Source organism: Rhamphochromis sp. 'chilingali' (assembly GCF_963969265.1).
Source record: "Rhamphochromis sp. 'chilingali' genome assembly, chromosome: 9".
NCBI classification, from domain to species: domain Eukaryota; kingdom Metazoa; phylum Chordata; class Actinopteri; order Cichliformes; family Cichlidae; genus Rhamphochromis; species Rhamphochromis sp. 'chilingali'.
In genome coordinates this window covers 27527984-27546064 of record NC_137936.1, presented here as the reverse complement: position 1 = coordinate 27546064, position 18081 = coordinate 27527984, and the positions used below count along the sequence as shown (strand labels likewise).

Sequence of the window (18081 nt, the reverse complement as noted above, 5' to 3'; positions counted from 1 at the left end):
CTGTGCATAATTATTAGGCAACTTAACAAAAACCAAATATATACCCATTTCAATTATTTATTTTTACCAGTGAAACCAATATAACATCTCCACATTCACAAATATGCATTTCTGACATTCAAAAACAAAACAAAAACAAATCAGCGACCAATATAGCCACCTTTCTTTGCAAGGACACTCAAAAGCCTGCCATCCATGGATTCTGTCAGTGTTTTGATCTGTTCACCATCAACATTGCGTGCAGCAGCAACCACAGCCTCCCAGACACTGTACAGAGAGGTGTACTGTTTTCCCTCCTTGTAAATCTCACATTTGATGATGGACCACAGGTTCTCAATGGGGTTCAGATCAGGTGAACAAGGTGGCCATGTCATTAGTTTTTCTTCTTTTATACCCTTTCTTGCCAGCCATGCTGTGGAGTACTTGGACGCGTGTGATGGAGCATTGTCCTGCATGAAAATCATGTTTTTCTTGAAGGATGCAGACTTCTTCCTGTACCACTGTTTGAAGAAGGTGTCTTCCAGAAACTGGCAGTAGGACTGGGAGTTGAGCTTGACTCCATCCTCAACCCGAAAAGGCCCCACAAGCTCATCTTTGATGATACCAGCCCAAACCAGTACTCCACCTTGCTGGCGTCTGAGTCGGACTGGAGCTCTCTGCCCTTTACCAATCCAGCCACGGGCCCATCCATCTGGCCCATCAAGACTCACTCTCATTTCATCAGTCCATAAAACCTTAGAAAAATCAGTCTTGAGACATTTCTTGGCCCAGTCTTGACATTTCAGCTTGTGTGTCTTGTTCAGCGGTGGTCGTCTTTCAGCCTTTCTTACCTTGGCCATGTCTCTGAGTATTGCACACCTTGTGCTTTTGGGCACTCCAGTGATGTTGCAGCTCTGAAATATGGCCAAACTGGTGGCAAGTGGCATCTTGGCAGCTGCACGCTTGACTTTTCTCAGTTCATGGGCAGTTATTTTGCGCCTTGGTTTTTCCACACGCTTCTTGCGACCCTGTTGACTATTTTGAATGAAACGCTTGATTGTTCGATGATCACGCTTCAGAAGCTTTGCAATTTTGAGACTGCTGCATCCCTCTGCAAGATATCTCACTATTTTTGACTTTTCTGAGCCTGTCAAGTCCTTCTTTTGACCCATTTTGCCAAAGGAAAGGACGTTGCCTAATAATTATGCACACCTGATATAGGGTGTTGATGTCATTAGACCACACCCCTTCTCATTACAGAGATGCACATCACCTAATATGCTTAATTGGTAGTAGGCTTTTGAGCCTATACAGCTTGGAGTAAGACAACATGCATGAAGAGGATGATGTGGACAAAATACTCATTTGCCTAATAATTCTGCACTCCCTGTAATGTGTAATTTTCTGTCTGTCACTTTCTCTCTTGTTCTCTGTCTGTGTTTTTTAAGGTATATCCTAAAAATTCTGTTTAAAGGGGTGTAGCCAGTAGCCAATGCTTTAAAAAAATGTATTTCTTGGAAATTACCAATGGTCACAATTAAACTTGGTCTTCTAAAGTAAACATCTTACCTAAGAAAGCTTTCTAAGTTTGGTTTTTTTTGGCTGCTTTTCTAGAAAGCACACATTTATATCTGAGTCATGACTAACCAAAGGTCCAAAACTACACATTTAGTCGAGCTGATGACTAATACTGATTTTTTTTTTCCCCTTAGCTTTTTTAGCTGTTTTATAACCTCCTCATTATTCATGATTGCCCAACAATACACTATAATTGACAACATGAATGAAAACTGTAATTTATGGCTCGTCAAAGGTTGAGAGCCTTCAGTTATATTTTCATCATCTTTTCATTAACTTCTTCTAGGCTTAAGGAATCTTTAAAAAAGAATTGTTTTCTGCTTGTTTCCCCGTGAAGTTTTAAATAGGTCTATTATTAGTATTATTATTATTCTGTGTTATGTATCTGTGACCTCTTTCTGATCATCTTTTAGGTCACATCTTTATCAATTTGTACATAAGTCAGCTACATTCCTAGAACTTAGGTCACTTTGCTTGCTTTAAAAAATTAAGAATTTTTTTTAAATTATTTTAAATTTTAAAATAATTATTATTATTATTGTATTTTAAGTGTTTCCGTTTATCTCATCATTATTACATGTACAGTAATACTCCTCCCATTTCTCTGTAGTACATCAATCATTCTACAAGTTTTCTTTTGTGCAGTATAAAAATCATTCTACAAGATCAAAACTTTATGAATTCCAACATCCTCAGTTCTGCAGCTTTGCAGAAAAAAAAAATTAGTGATGGATTCTCTTCAGAAAATGTTCACATCATCCAGACTACATTTGGAAAAGCGTTGCTTTTATGCAAATGTGAGTAGCACAAGGACTAATGAATGAATGAGTGCCTTTCTGCTAATAATGTGCATGTCCCTGTATATGCTGCATAATGCCTATCAGAGATAACTGTGGTGTGAAGCACTTCACTGATCCTGAGTGTTGCCTGAGGGATGTACCTAATCTAGGCATCTATCACACAAAAGCTTTATCTCATCTGCTTGTGTGTTGATGTGTTTTTGTGTATGGGAATGCTTCTGTGCGCTCATGGTGTATGTAAATGGTAATGATACAAATAGACAAATGGGAAGGCAACACCATGTCATGACAGCTCTGGGGTTTTAGTTTACTTATTACTTTGGTAAAGGCTTATTCATCTCCCAAGATTCCCCTGGCTGTTTTGAACCAAATTCCTTAGCCTTTTCATGAACCTAGAAAGTCTTACATTTTCCTTACTCATGCCATTTTTTTTGACCAGTAATAATTACTCCCATCATGACTTAACCAAACTCAATCGGCCTTATATGTTTTAGAATACCGAAAAAAATGACACAACTTCAACTCACTCTAAAAATAGTTTTTTAATAAGTGTTGGAATTTTGATGGAATTCTCATGAATGTTGTGTTTCTTTGGTTCATGGAGTAGTCTATTTAGGTGTTTAGGGAATATTGCATTAAGTAGTTCTTCTGCATTACACAGTTCTTTTGTCCTCATGTTGAAAAAGTCAGAGTGGTCCACCAATCCTTGATCCTTCTTTCAGAGGATTCATTAGAGTTTTAACTGTACATAACAGCTATTTCGAAGTTAATGAAAGTAACATTATTGGTCAAGAAAATGTAGTATATTTTGTGGACAGTTTTTTCAAATAATTATACTTACTAAATTATTTGTTTGTTTGCTTTTTTGTTTGATTGTTTGTTTAATAAGGACAGTTAGAGTTGCAGATTCTGTAAAATATAACGTTTTAGCAGCAAAGTATATTAGGTGCAGTGTTGATTACTTTTGTTAATTTCTCAGCTGGAAGTGAAAATTGATCTAAACTTCTGCTTTCTGCTGGTGTACTTTAACCTTTAAAGACCTTTTCATCCCTGCCAGGAAGTCTTCAAGTGGAGTGACAACAAGAGACAAAGGGCACTCCTAATTATCATTATCTGATTCTTATCTTGTCTGAAATTCACATTACGTTTTAGTCATTTCAGCTCTTTTAAGCCAACACGAGATCAGTGTCTCACTCAAGGACAAACAGGAACAATTGTCTTAGTTTGTTTTTATCTTTTAGAAACTATTAAAGCTTTAATCCAGGAATTGGAATGAATGAACAGACACTAACCACTTATTCCTCTCCTGTATTTTGTATGTTTGAGTGTGGCTACATATGTCTGTGTACACATCCCTGTGTGTGTATTGGTATGTCCTTCCCTCTGCCTGTATTGTGTGTGTATCGTTTTTATGTGCGTGTGTGTGTGTGTTTGGTTAGAAGCTCTGCGGGGGGTGACTATGGTGGAGCTGGTGAAGAAAGAAGGCAGCACACTGGGCCTCACCATCTCAGGAGGAACTGATAAGGATGGAAAACCACGTGTATCAAACTTACGACCTGGAGGACTGGCAGCCAGGTGAGTGAAACACAGTCAACCTCTAAGATGAGGATGAATACATAGATTCAGACTGTCTTGCTATTCAGCAATATTCTGTACCATAAATGGGTCATTTTATAAAAGGAAAAAGAAACATGTGGTTAAAGCCTTTCTCATTTGTGCAAGCCTTTACATCTTTTTGTCCCTTCTTTGTGCAGGAGTGACCAGTTAAATGTTGGGGACTACATCAAATCCGTGAATGGGATCAATCTGACCAAACTGCGGCACGAAGAGATAATCAGCTTATTGAAAAATGTAGGAGAGAGGGTTCTGCTGGAGGTGGAGTATGAACTGCCCCCCACAGGTATGTATTTGTACAGCTAGGCTGGTTGTTTCTACGTGATTTATAAAGTCGTTAAGATATGAGTTAGTGATGTCAGTAAGGTCCTATCCAATATCACATTAGAAATTGCCGGATACTGGAATGAATATTGTAATTCTGAATAGAAAAGTAAATGTAAATGACAGCTAGATACAGACAAAACCCGCATGTCACCCCAAGGTCTCACTATGTATAGTATATACTACTTCTTCATTGATACTGAACATTGGCGCTAGATATTGATACATTTGTTTACTTGCTAAGAGACAGCTCCTTCATTCATTTAAATGATTAAACTCTTGGCACAGTCTCCTGTCTTTACTGTACTTCTCAATCATAGGGATTTACTGATAGTCATTTTATAGCTTTAGATTATTTAACGTTATAAAACTTTGTCCTGTGTCATCTGAACAATATTTATACTGCTGGATCTATTACACTTGTCTATTTTATTTTATCTGCAGCACATGCTGAGGAAACACACACAGGAAAAATTATTTCATTTGAACATGTCCACCCTGTAAAATAAAGACATCTGTTCATGTCACTGAAAAGATTCCCACAAAAAGACAAGCTATTAGTTAAATTGGATAGAAAAGTAAAAAGGATACTTTTCCTCCTCAACACCTCTCCAAACAGCACAATACAAACCAAACTTTCTTACAAGAAAGCAGTGCCAAATGTTGCTCTACCAATGCGCCCTACGGACTCCCAAGAGGCCTGCTCAGCTATACTCACAGTGCAGCACACAATGTGACATAACCCAATTAAAAACAAAGTCTACATGAAGCTATATAGATGATACAAATGAGGGGGTTTTAATATTTAAAAGGAAAAATGCTCTATGGGAATGGCATTTAACTAGATTATTTGCTGAGAAGACAACTTTTCATTTTTCAACCAAATTGAGCTGTATAGTGTTGTATTTTGATAGGCTGTGGCTAGCTGAATAGATTTGCCTCAGAAAACAACACTGATGGATGTTTGAACCTTCAACATCTCTCTTCAGAACATTATTTTCATTTTAGGATATTTAATTTTACGATAATAAGTGTAGTTTTTAAGTATAGAAATTTAAGGGAATCCTGAATTGACACTCAAATACCATGCATAGTTTAATACAGGAGTGTTTTTGTTTTGTTTTGTAGTGCAGTGTAATTGAAGAGCATTCAAGTAATTATTATTGTTTAATTGTTCTACATTAAATATCAGTGCTCTAATGTCATGATGTAAACTTCAGGTTATGCTGATACATTTTAATTGTGCCGGATTAATCCCTCAATTCTCTTTCTTTCTCTCTCTCTGTGTTTCTGTGTGTGTGTTTCTTGACTCAAAGCACCAGACAGCACCTCAGGGGTTATATCAAAGACAATTGACATCTGTTTGCACAAAGAAGGGAACAGTTTTGGTTTCGTCATGAGAGGTATCTGTCACTTAAAAAAAGCCCATTACTGTATGTTTTTTTTATGGTTATGCACTTAGTTAGAAGTAACATATTAGTGAAATGGTGTCATCTACACTACATTGAACTGTTGGCAATATATTGTACAGCAGCTGTTCCCATATTTATTAGAAAGGAATTTTGTCTATGCTTAGTAAATATATGAATAAATTAGTTAATTATACTACTCATTCTACTGAGAGGAATATTTTTGAACTGCCACCTTGTGATGGTTGTAGTTTGGCAGTGTTTCTCTACTTTGTTAATGTTAACCTCCTAGGACCTGGCATCCACATATCTGCACATCACATTTTGGGTTGTCTAGACCAAAAAGAAAGACAACATCACTCCCCTTGCTTTGTTTTTGTCGGTTCATCTAAATTTGTATTTAAAGATCTGAAGTTTACATTTTAATATTCGATTTTCTCAACAAATGATACATTAAAAGCATTTTAGGATAAGGGTAAAAAAATGCTGTATCACATTTTTATTTACTGCAATGTAGATAAATAAATAAGTAAATATTAAGCTGATGTGGTATTTCTTTGTAATGTGTCTCCAGAATTTAGTGTAAAGAGCTTTGCCCTGCTCCTCTTACAGGCGGTACCCATGAGGACTGGCACAAATCACGCCCTTTAGTGGTCACCTATGTCAGGCCAGGAGGCCCAGCAGACAGGTACTGAATGCATGATTAAACAAGAATAACTGGCACACATGTAGGTGATGAATGGACGAATAGACTGACAATGAATGGAAAATGGTAGGGCCATTTTCCTGGCATGGTTTGGGTCTGCAGTGTCACTGCAAGCCAATGCACTTGGTCTAAGTGATGATACCTTTCTATCCTGATAGCAGTGGTCTCTTCAAGGATGGTATAGCCCCCATTCATCCTGAGGGGTCACTGAATGGCTTGATAAGTATAAAAATATATGAAATGCATTCTATGATCTCTGCAGGCACTTGATTTAAAGTCAGTTGAACATCTATGGGAGACTTTGTGCCGTCTAGTTAGACTGTGTTCTCCAATACCTACAAAACACACCAAATAACAGAATATCCTTTCTGAGAACGGTATCTTATCCCTTAAACAGAATTACAAAGAATCACTACCAAGGTGCATTTAAACTGGCGGTGCATAATGGTGGAAGACCTGCCATGTTGGATTTTCATTTATGCCCTTTAATGCATTTGCATTCACACATATGCATCAATATGTGTGAATGCAAATACTCCAGCACAGTTACACTGACATATCTAAACAAACATAAAAAACACATGCAGTGAGACCCAGAAATAGAGATTATTTAGTCATTTTGGAAGGTGAAAAGGGCAATGTCTTCCCATTAAAAATAATGTCTGGGAGAAATAAAAGCCAGACAAGAAGTGGCCTCCATTGAGTGTAAACTAGCAACACCACAGCTCAACCCATTCCCGTCGGGAGTCTGGGAGATTTGTCTGTGCCTTCATGCGAATAGACCCCAAGGATAATGGTGTCATTTCCAGTGACCGTCACTGGTATGTCGACAGTTATGTGTTACTCATAGCTGCAATGGCATGAATCATCGTATCCTTTTAATGTTGTCATCATGTGTCTGTCTCAGGCTTGATGTTTAAGTCATAATACGACATTTTCATATACATGTCAGCTTTGCTACTGTTTAACTGATCTCACACAGTAATAATTAAACCATCTAGAAATAGTGTAAATAATATTGTTTTAGAAATAAAACTAATTTCCATGTTTAAAATGGATATAGATATACATATACAGATATCCATAACTGTGATGGCCAAAGAAAGTCCACCATTTATAGAAAGTCAGACCTCATATATTCTGGTGGAGGTTTGTTTGTGAGGTTTTCTTTCAAACTGTTTTTAAAGTTAAAAGCACAAAAGTCATTAAAAAAGACAAAAGAAAAGCAGTTTTGTTTTTCAGTCGGTGTGCTTCAAAGGACTTCAGTTCAACGAATTGATTGAATGTGAAAATTATGTGATTACAAGTGAATCACTGAGCTTTAAGAGTGATCTGCTGTCACCCACCATCATTAAAACACAAAATAGGAAAGCCATTTATTACACAATAAGGACCACTGAGCCTGTTTTAGAGGTTTGTAATAAAGCAATATCTTACATCTGATTGTCACACATCAACACTAGCATTAGGCAAACTTCAGCACCCAACATTTCCAATTTTGAAGAACATGATTGACTCAGCTGTCCCTTTTCAACAAAACATTGGAATATAACCTTCTTCTCTGATCACTTAGCAGATGCAATCATTTCCTCCTAGAAATTCGAACTGTAAGTTGCTATTTTTATTCTGACAGGTCCTGTTTTGAGATTGCTCTGCAGCAATATTTAAAGCAGATGCAAAAGTGCCAAAGTACTAAGCTTGAGTACTTAATGCCTCGTCTTTCTACTGATTAAGATATTTTACAGTTTCATTTGATTCATAAGGGCTTGATTGTTGCTGTAAATCCATCTTAGATTTGTCAAAGCGACTGCTGACCCATCAGATATATAATGATGTTGCCAAATTGGTCATTTGTATATACAGAAGTGTAAACCTTCATCAAATAATCACACATTACACGGCCTTACAGACCGACTGAACCTTCACTAGTTCACAGACAGAACTGGCAGACCAGGACAAAGATTAAAGATTAAATTCTTACTATTGAGTTATTTCACCCTGAAGCTCATCTAATACTGTTCTAAAGAAAATCGTCTTCAAAATGTGGGTCAGTCCTGGGGAAACGAATGAGATATTCATGCTGTTTTATATCCCATTTATATGCCAATTGGAAAAAAAAAACTTAATCCACAGCACCATACAGTCCCAGGAGTGTCTACATTTTTAGAATTACCCAGTGGGAATTAAAGTGCCTTCTCTGAAAGTGTTAGAGATCCATGGTGTTTTTTACAGGACCACAAAGAAACTGCTTTCACTTCATTGTCAGATACAGATAGAAAGATACCCTGCAGGTCTAAAAACAGGTTAAATATCAGTCAAGTTCTAAAAGCTTATCTGTTTCAATCAACATATGGTAGAACCTTTAAATTTTAAATTTCCTGAAATTTTCCTGGAATCACCTGTTGGTATTGTACCTTTTCATGTGCTTATCCGACACCCTGTATGTACCATGTATGTTATTCTGCACCAATATTGAAAACCGATGAAAAATGTGTAAATCTGTCAAGAAATACTCCTGTCACATGGAGTAATTCCTGCCACAATAGAGCCTTTGGGTTATAGCTTAGCTCGCATCATGTTGAAAGGCTTCAGGGCAATCAGCATCCTGTTTGAAGACATCTGGCTGGTATGATTACAGCTCAGTGTTACTCGCACTCTGACATCAGCATAAAGCATCTATCAGTGCTCTAATGTGGCGCACTGCATTAAAAATTCAAAATGTTACACATCCATTTTTGTGGAAGTAAAAAATTGCCTAAACGGTCCTCCTGAGTGCCTCTAAAAACACAGAGGATCTCTCTGTATAAGTGTTTTTTGTTTGTTTGCTTTCGTTGTTGTTGTTTTTTTAACCAGGCACTGAAAACAGACCAACATTTTAAATGCTGAAGACATTTCATGCTGTTTCCATGTGTGTCCTTGATTTGAAATGAAGGTGAATTTTTACTGCAAGTCTCAGACAGATAAGGGGAGAGAAAAGAGGATGATGAGATCACAAGACAATATTGTGGAAGTGAAAGTTAGGAGAAGAAAGAGGCTTGGATCTAGCTGGGCAGAAAGGAAATGAGCAAGATGAAGAACTAAGTTAAAGAACAAACAGGGCTGAGTGGAAGGAATGAAGAACACAGAATATGTTGGGGAAAAAAGGGAAGGTTTGGCATTTGATATTTCGTCATTTTTAACTGACATTATATGCTTGCTTTTGCAATATTTTCCTAGCGACACAAGATAGGCAAATCTGAAGTCAGATTGAAATAGTGATGGTAAAAGGAATAGTGAAGAAGGACAATAAACTGTTGATGTGTTAAAATTAAACATGCTAGAATTTTATGGAAGAAAGAAAGCTGGAACTACATGCAAATTGTAATGTCCAATCCCTGTCTTCTGTAATCACTGTATCACAAAATCCAATGTCATTTTTTTGGATGTGTGTGCGTGTCTGCATGCAGAGAAGGTACCCTGCGCCCTGGCGATCGTCTCCTCAGTGTGGATGGTGTGCCACTACACAACGCAAACCACAGTGATGCTCTCAGCGTGTTGGCCCAATGTGGCCAGGAAGCCCTGTTCCAAATTGAGTACGATGTAACTATCATCGGTGAGTCCACATGTAGACACACAGACATATGCAAAAAAAAAAAAAAAAAAAAGCCAAACTAACAGAGAGAGACACAAATTGAAGCTTGCAGCAAAAAAAATTTTTCTCAAATGCCAGTGAAATTTAAAAAAATGTTTTTTTGGGGTTGATTCTTTTGTTGTGATTGCTGTTGATGTGTTGGCATTTTCTGCCACCTCACGCTAAGGTCTGCCTCATTTTTCTGGGTAAAACAGCTCAGTTTAACTTGCCCGAAAAGCACTGCAAGCAATCCCCTGCTAATCATGTCTGGTTATATTTTCAAGGACATATATGCTCTTAAACTTTTTCACTGTGCTGTTCTTGGTGAAACAGATATTTAAGGTATTTGTACTTTGGTAGATTACTCTAAGATCATTTTAAGACTGTAAGAAACAGCAAGCAGTAAAAGGTCAAATTATTAAAATAACTTCATTCTTTCCCGTTCAGACTCACTGGCAAATGCATCTGGTCCACTGTTAGTGGAAATAGCCAAATCTCCAGGAGCAACACTAGGCATCACGCTGACTTCAGCCAATCATCAAAACAAACAGGTCATTGTCATCGACCGGGTTAAACCTGGCAGCGTGGTGGACAGGTATGTATCTACATGCTACTCATTCTCCAGGCATTCTCAGTGTTTAAAACCCACTGATGTCTTACAGACCCACAGGAAGTTTCCTTTGGTGTGGGAGCTGTGATGCCCTAGACAGTGAAATTAGTGCAACCAGCCTCAGTCTAACTTATCATATGTAAGAGAATCCTTGGTGTCACATTTAAACATGCTGGCTAACTGTAATTTTTCACTAAACAGAGTTAATATTCTTAGAAACACAACTGGTATGTATGTGTTTGCATACATGCCAGCTGTAGTTTTGCCTAGATTTACCCTTTAAGTTCTGAGTGACTTTTTTGTTCTGTTAGCTGTCAAACTACAACAGAGGATGAAAGAAGCTCTGAGATGTTTCAGATATTAAGACAACATTGTAGCTCAGTACAGTTTAAATCCACAGTAAGTACTTCATGGACAGTTTTCACTCTGCAGAACTGTTTCCTTACTTTGTCTGTCTGGTTGGTTTGTTTGATGCAAAGTTACCATTAAAAGAATATTATGTATTGGAATGCTACAAAAAATATTTTCTTGAGAACAGGGCTAGTGCACAAGAATATATAGTTTACACTTTTGCAAACATCTGTCAGCTGTATATTTCTCTTTTGTTGAAAAATGGTGGACTTTATAGTTTCCCCTTCAAGATCTAATTTGATTCTGCTGTTGGATTACAGATTTGCAGTGGTTGCATTTATGTTTACAGCATATCCTCTCTGTGTAAGAAAGACACAGATAAACACACATAGACTGTGTCCAACCTTATAACTTACACAGACATCAGAAGACGGGATATTGCTTTCAGCTCCAGTCTACCTCTAAAATATACATGAAGCACTTGAACTCTGTGTCAGTGCTGAAATGAGTACTAAAATAACCTCAGTCAACAGGACAAGTTGACTGCAGAGGTCTGTGCTCTGGCACTATTCATTCCCACATGATTGCAAAGTCAGTTTGTAAAATCTAACCCCTGTGTGAAGAGCAGCGATATCATTCTGACCAGCACGGCAGCATGCCGTTGTGAGCTAAGCAGATTAATGTGTTTAGCTTATATACTGTTGGCAAAAGAACAAAAAAAAAAGCTTTTCTGAAACAGAATGGAAGCTATTTGTGTTCTGTTTATTTATCCAGTGTATTGTGGTGATAACATTTTGTGCTTATTCTCTTTTTGTCTCTTTTGTATTAGATGTGGAGCACTGCATGCTGGGGATCACCTGCTGTCTATTGATGGGACATCAACAGAGCACTGTACGGTTCTGGAGGCAACACAATTAATAGCAAGCACAACAGAACTGGTTAAATTAGAAATTCTTCCCTCGCATCAAACGAGGTTAACTGGAAAACAGCATGACACGGGTGAGTGTAACAGCTAGGGCCATCAGATTCCCAGTAAACTCTTTGGTTATTTTAGTAATCAAAATTTTACAGTTTTATCTGTCAATATTTTATCTGTCATTTGGGTAAAGTTTAAAAAAAGCCACTGGTAATTATGGAACAACCTTGTTAAATCATAATGATTCAACTCTGTTTGCGGGCTCAAGCCTCTACTATGATGGCTGATGCTGCCATCTTTTCAGCCTGCTGCATTGCTCTTATTTGAATAGGTATGACTCCTAAAATTGTTAAATTGTCTTTCTACCCATGCACAGCTTTGTTCATCACTCATGTGTAGTATACCTTTGGAGCCAGAGCTTCAGAATCACTTAATCACTTAACAGTTTATTTATTTATTTTTAATATCACTTGCTTTGTTTTGTTTTTGTTGCATACATGTTTATGAAATTAAGCAGACATTTTTTTGCCAGAGCATGTTGTACTGACATTTAACAGCAGGAAACATAGTTAGATAGCAGTATTTGTAATATTTAGCATGACAAATGCTAATTATTGAAGAACAATGACCATCTGTGTATTTAATTCCTGGTCAGCTCTGATTTGGCAGCTATTAAGTCGGATTCCAAAAAAAAAAGCAGAGTAAAAACCACCAAGGAGAGTTTGTTTAGTCTTCGCCACAATTAAGTCACCTCATGCATATTTAGCAAATCCGAGTAGCAAAAAAAAAAAAAAAAAAAAAATCCCATTCATTCCGATGTCTTTCAGCCTCTTTTTTTAATACAACTCTACTTGAGGAATAATTTGGCCGCAATGGCAACTTTGTTCCTAATTAGCTCACCCATAGCCAAGTGATGGCTTCTCATCTGTGACAGAATTGGTGCCAATGGATTTAGAGGGGAAATCCGGATTCCAGTAACTAGTTTTTTATCGTATGTTCATGTGTTAATGCTTGCAGCTGAGGCTGCTTAAGTATGACAAGTGTACACATCACACTCACACAATGAATATTGTTAATAAATAGAAACGCATCACAGTCAACACGATCCTCTACTTGTAGACGCTGTATAGTTTTATTTTGTTTTTCCCCAAAACCTTTTTAAAAAAAATCTTTTTTGTTAGAGGAAAATCTTTAATGTGTTTCGGTCGATTAGAGATTCCCAGGAGAGGATGACAGAGATGGGATTAAAGCAACGGCTTTAAGACCGAGAAGAAAAACTAGATATTCTAGACTTGAACTAAACTAAAACCTTTCTATTTTCAATAGAAACTTTTGTGTGGTGGAAGATCGCTCTCAGCATGAAAACAGATGAAAAAGTGAATGCTGAAAAGAGAAATGGCACATGAATGAAAAATAGAGTGACAGGGAGTGTAAAGGCAAGATGGGATTTAATTAAAGTCATTACACCTCTCTTCCAGCTGTCAAAAACTGCTTACAACCTCCTCCTATCCGTTGTCCTTTTCCTCTCCTCTCTTCTCTGCCTTTGACTTCTCTTATTCTCTACACATACCTCATCTCAGAAATGTTCATCTCCTTCCATTTTGAAATTATTTTCTAGTGTTCCTCTTTGCTCTTTTTCTCTTTTATAGCTCTGTTGTGTTCTGGTATTATTTCTTGGAGTTACACGTGTGAACACAGCACACACAGACACACTTGTTCACTCGAAAGGTCACCATCTCATCTCATTTGTCTGCAAGAAGCTAAATTTATTTTTTTCCTTCTTCTAATCACAGTTTTGTGACCGCCTTTGTGTGTACATGTGTGCATTTGTGTGTGTTAGGAAATGAACACAGCTCATTAGGATACTGATGTCCTTGCAGCAGACCTTAAAGCCAGCTTGCTGCTGCCTTATTAATAGACACTCTGATGAAAGGTTTTGCAGTTGTGTGTGTGAGTAAAGTTTCAGTCGGTTTTCTTGCCACATAGATTACGTTTGGTAAATCTAGACACAAATGTGTCTTAGAATGTTCTCATGTTTTGTGTATCTTCTCATAATATATCATGTGTAAATGAGTATAAGTGTTAATTCAAAGTGGCTTTGTTATGTGTCTGTTGTCTGTGGGCATTTACAGTGTGTGTTACTGCTGCCGTTCCTTGTCAGAAGGACCGTCTCTCCGGTGTGTTTCACTGGACATAATGACTTCATTTTTACCCAAGGAGGATTAGATGAAAAAATGTTTCCTCATTTCACGGATCTCACCCCGAGGTTGCCCAACACTTCCGCTCCTCACACGTCCTGCCATCAGAGTAGTTTAGATAAAAGGCCTCACACGTCGAGGATACAATAGCTCAGCTGGATGGCTGTGACAGCACAGAGTAGCTTCGGATAAACTTCAGAGTTTAGATACACGAGCGTAAAGGGGAATTACACACAAAGCTGTGTAGATTGTCAGGTTGTCAGCCTCGATTGTATCATTAAATTCTCAGTGGGAGTTTCCTCAAAAGAGGTTTTCCCCCAAAACTGAAGAAATGCGAATTTCTAGCAGATGACACAGTCAACTCATTTTTTTACTTTCTCCATAATGCAATGGGTAACAAGCAAATAGTCACTGATTCAATTCCCGACACAACTTGTCTTTGCGGCTGCGTCAGAAAGGGCATCTGGCATCTGGATTCTGGATTCTGCCAAATCAAACATGTGGAGCCACCTGTTGTGCTCACCACTTGTGACAAAGGGAGCAGCTGAATGTAGCTTAGAGACACTTTTTCAAGGACCTAATTAAGTGACAGTGAAATTAGTTTGGATTAAATGCAATACAGTAAGGTATTGAATTATATGTTGTCATATAATAGGTATTTTTGGAAATATGTTCACCTGATTGGTTGGTATGTGAGTGTTAGTAACCCAAAAAGTTTTATATCTCTTTTAATCACAGTTCAGATGAAATTTGTTGTAGAGTTTAACTGATAAATGAATGAATCAAGCTGAAAAGTAATGTCATCACTGCCTTAAATACTCACAGCCCACTTTGCTGGGTACATCTGTTGAAGTGCTTATTAACACAAATATCTAATCAACCAAACATACGGCAGCAACTGAATGCTTTGAGGGATATAGACGAAGCCAAGACAACCTGCTGAAGTTCAAAGCAGGCTTCAGAATGTGACAGAAAGGTGATTTAAGTGGTTTTGAATATGACATAGTTGTCAGTGCCAGACGGTGCCTGATCCTAGTATTTCAGAAACTACAGATCTTCTGGGATTTTCACAGACAAACATATAGGGTTTAAGTGGTAGATGTGCTGGTGACATTTGAACTACTCTGTGCAGTGGTTACCTGGGTGGCTATGATGTAGGGTCGATTTGCCCCTGGTAGGGTCAAAGCAAATTGGTCCAGGGTGAGCGGCCAGGTGAGGTGAGAGTTACAAGATCTCTGTGAAGAAAACATTGAGGTCTAACGACACGTCAATCAGTATCAGCCTAAAAGATTCAATTCATTGAGGAAAAGTAGATAATGCACAGCTAACTAGCTAAACAGCAAGCAGTTAGAAAGGTTTTAATATGAAAAATATACAGATACTGTCTGTGACAGCCCATGGCAATCAAGATTACATGAAGTTCATGGAATGTGTGCTCTGTGTGATCATATTTGGATGAGACACGGGGCAAGACAAGCTGTACACATAACAGGAAGACAGCCATAATGAGAGATATACCTATTATATAGGTTATAGATGAGTTATTATGTCTGAATCTCTAATTCACAATTTTATAAATTGCAATTCTGTAACATCTGCATTAATTTCTCCTTATCAGTGATCACAATGGATGATAACTCACCTTCTTGGCAAATAGCAGACATGGTAGGGTACCTCCTACCTATATCTGTGACAATGATTTAGCCTGATAGAAGCCATTTAGTGGGCTGATAGCATAGGAAGAGCAATGCTACATGTACACAAAATCTAGAAACTTTTAATTTAGGTTCAGACATTTGAATTTTGTTATTATTTTATTATTAAAATTATGTAAGAGTTGGTGTAAGGTTGGTTTAGCCTACACCTAGCCATTGATTTTAGAAGTATTAAAATTCAATGCTCATGTTTCATTGCATGTGTTTTGCAGTCAAGGTTCAGAAGTCGGACCATCCCCACTCCTGGGACCCTTGTGTTAATTACTGTCCCCCTCCAAACTCCACTCTCTGCAACACAAGTTCGACCCTCAATAAATCGTGGACAGCCTCTAACAACAACACAATCAACAACCTTGACTACTGCAAGTGTAAGAACACAAACACAACACAACTTGGTACTACATAAGTAAGACCAGAAATTTTTAGTAGAAGTCTAAATTAAGCTGTATGCATTAATTTAGACTTCATTGCCGAATGGTATTTGGCTTATTGATGATGGCAGGCAATGTCTGTGAAAGGGTAAATGAGACATCAAATGTATGCTGCCCAGTGGAATGTATATGTAGTGTTGTTTAAAAAGATATATTTTAAAAATCTCTACATATTTTTAAGACTATTTAAAGCATGTCTCTATGAATTCTCATCTTGTGATTTAAAGATAAGCATCATAGGCATATATTTTAAATATACGTGGCATTGTGCAGTGCAGTGTCTTTGGTCATGTGGAAATATGACAAGAAAACTGGAGGTTTCGAAAGAGGCCCAAGCAAGCACAAGGAGAGCACATTTCTCACCAAACCCAATACCTTACAGCTGTGAGACAACACTGCTAACTACTCAGCCGCCATGCTGTGAAAATAAAGCACCAAACAAGAAAATTTTACCTGACATATCCATGTTTGCGGTATTTAACATGTGCTCTTTGACTCTTTGTTTTCCTTTTCCATTTCCCAGACAAAGAAAGAGATTTATTAGCATCTACTTCTTCGGTTTTTTAATTTAATTCTTAAAAGTCTAATTTATTGCTCATGTATTGCAATATTGAAAATAGACTTCTTTTCCCTCACTCTTTTTTTGCAGCTCTTGTATCAGCCAGTTTCTCTCCTGCCTCTACAACCACTTCTGGCCCCAGCAGCCAGAGCTCGAGCACGTTACCCAGGCCCACTGTTCCCATGAGTCCCCGTAATTCACTGCTTAAACGGCGGCAGAGAAAGAAAGAGCATAAGAGCTCCTGTAGGTTCCATCTCCCTGTGTCTTTGCATGATGGATCTAATTTCCCAGAAGGGATGAAACTAACTGTAATCTATGTGTCTGTGTGTTTTTAGTGTCCCTGGCCTCCAGTTCGGTGGGTCCAGGTGGTCAGGTGGTTCATGTAGAGACCAGTGAGGTTGTCTTAACAGGTGACCCACTGAACGGCTTTGGTGTACAACTACAGGGAGGAATATTTGCCACCGAAACGCTGTCAGCACCACCACTTATTCGATTCATAGAGCCTGACAGCTCTGCAGAGAGGTGAGCGTGCATGCTGACCCAGTCATAAGGATGCACGTTTGTAGCATAAATTAAATCTAAACTACAATAACTGTCATCTGTAGCTTTTTCACTGCAATATCAAATTTAGTCTGACTTTTTTTTTTTTTTTTTTTAGCACTACAATGTCAAAAGTCTTGTTTTTGTTTCCCTGCTTTGTGATTCACTGCCCCACCGTCATTGTTTTATTTCTGGTTCCCAGCTAGCCATGTTTCCACCTGTGTCTGTGTCTTTAGTCAGTCTTTTGTGGACATATAGTCACAGGCTTTTCTTGTGTTGCTAATTTGTGCCTCTGAGTCACTTCCATTCTTTGTCTTATCATTAACCCAAAAATCAATTTTAGTATGCTACACTGTTTCAATTCCAAAATGCATCTGGAAGAGAGAGGACAGAAGTGGCTTGTCAGAAGGGATATATAGAAGGTGCACAGGTGTATCCTTTGTGCAAGTGTTTTCAACCTCATTGTCTATAAGAGGCATGACACACAGTTGGCATATACAAACATGATGGAAAGAGGACTCTTCAAATAACTCATTCCTTTAAGCAACAATCCTGTGTGGAAATAAAAATGAATAAAAAAAAAAACTATAACATCTCACATTGTCTCATCTTGTGAAGTTGAGTAAAAGTGACCCTACATTAAATACAAATCTGCCATAAGCACAGTTATATCTGAGATCTGAAAATACAGCAGTAGTTGGACTATGCAAGTACTTAAATTTATATTGTGCTTTCCTAGTC

General features: G+C 37.8%; 1 protein-coding gene across 2 annotated transcripts in view; it reads left to right on the top strand.

Annotated features, from left to right (window-relative positions):
- The window catches only part of grip2b (glutamate receptor interacting protein 2b), a 290071-nt gene that overhangs the window by 238869 nt on the left and 33121 nt on the right, over positions 1-18081 (top strand). For both annotated transcript variants that reach the window (XM_080890400.1, XM_080890399.1), the window contains exons 3-12: positions 3797-3932; positions 4112-4257; positions 5612-5698; positions 6317-6392; positions 9857-10002; positions 10468-10615; positions 11811-11980; positions 16023-16178; positions 16891-17043; positions 17136-17322. In XM_080890400.1, coding sequence (XP_080746526.1) covers positions 3797-3932; positions 4112-4257; positions 5612-5698; positions 6317-6392; positions 9857-10002; positions 10468-10615; positions 11811-11980; positions 16023-16178; positions 16891-17043; positions 17136-17322 — 1405 coding nt within the window. The remainder of the gene's footprint in view (positions 1-3796; positions 3933-4111; positions 4258-5611; positions 5699-6316; positions 6393-9856; positions 10003-10467; positions 10616-11810; positions 11981-16022; positions 16179-16890; positions 17044-17135; positions 17323-18081) is intronic.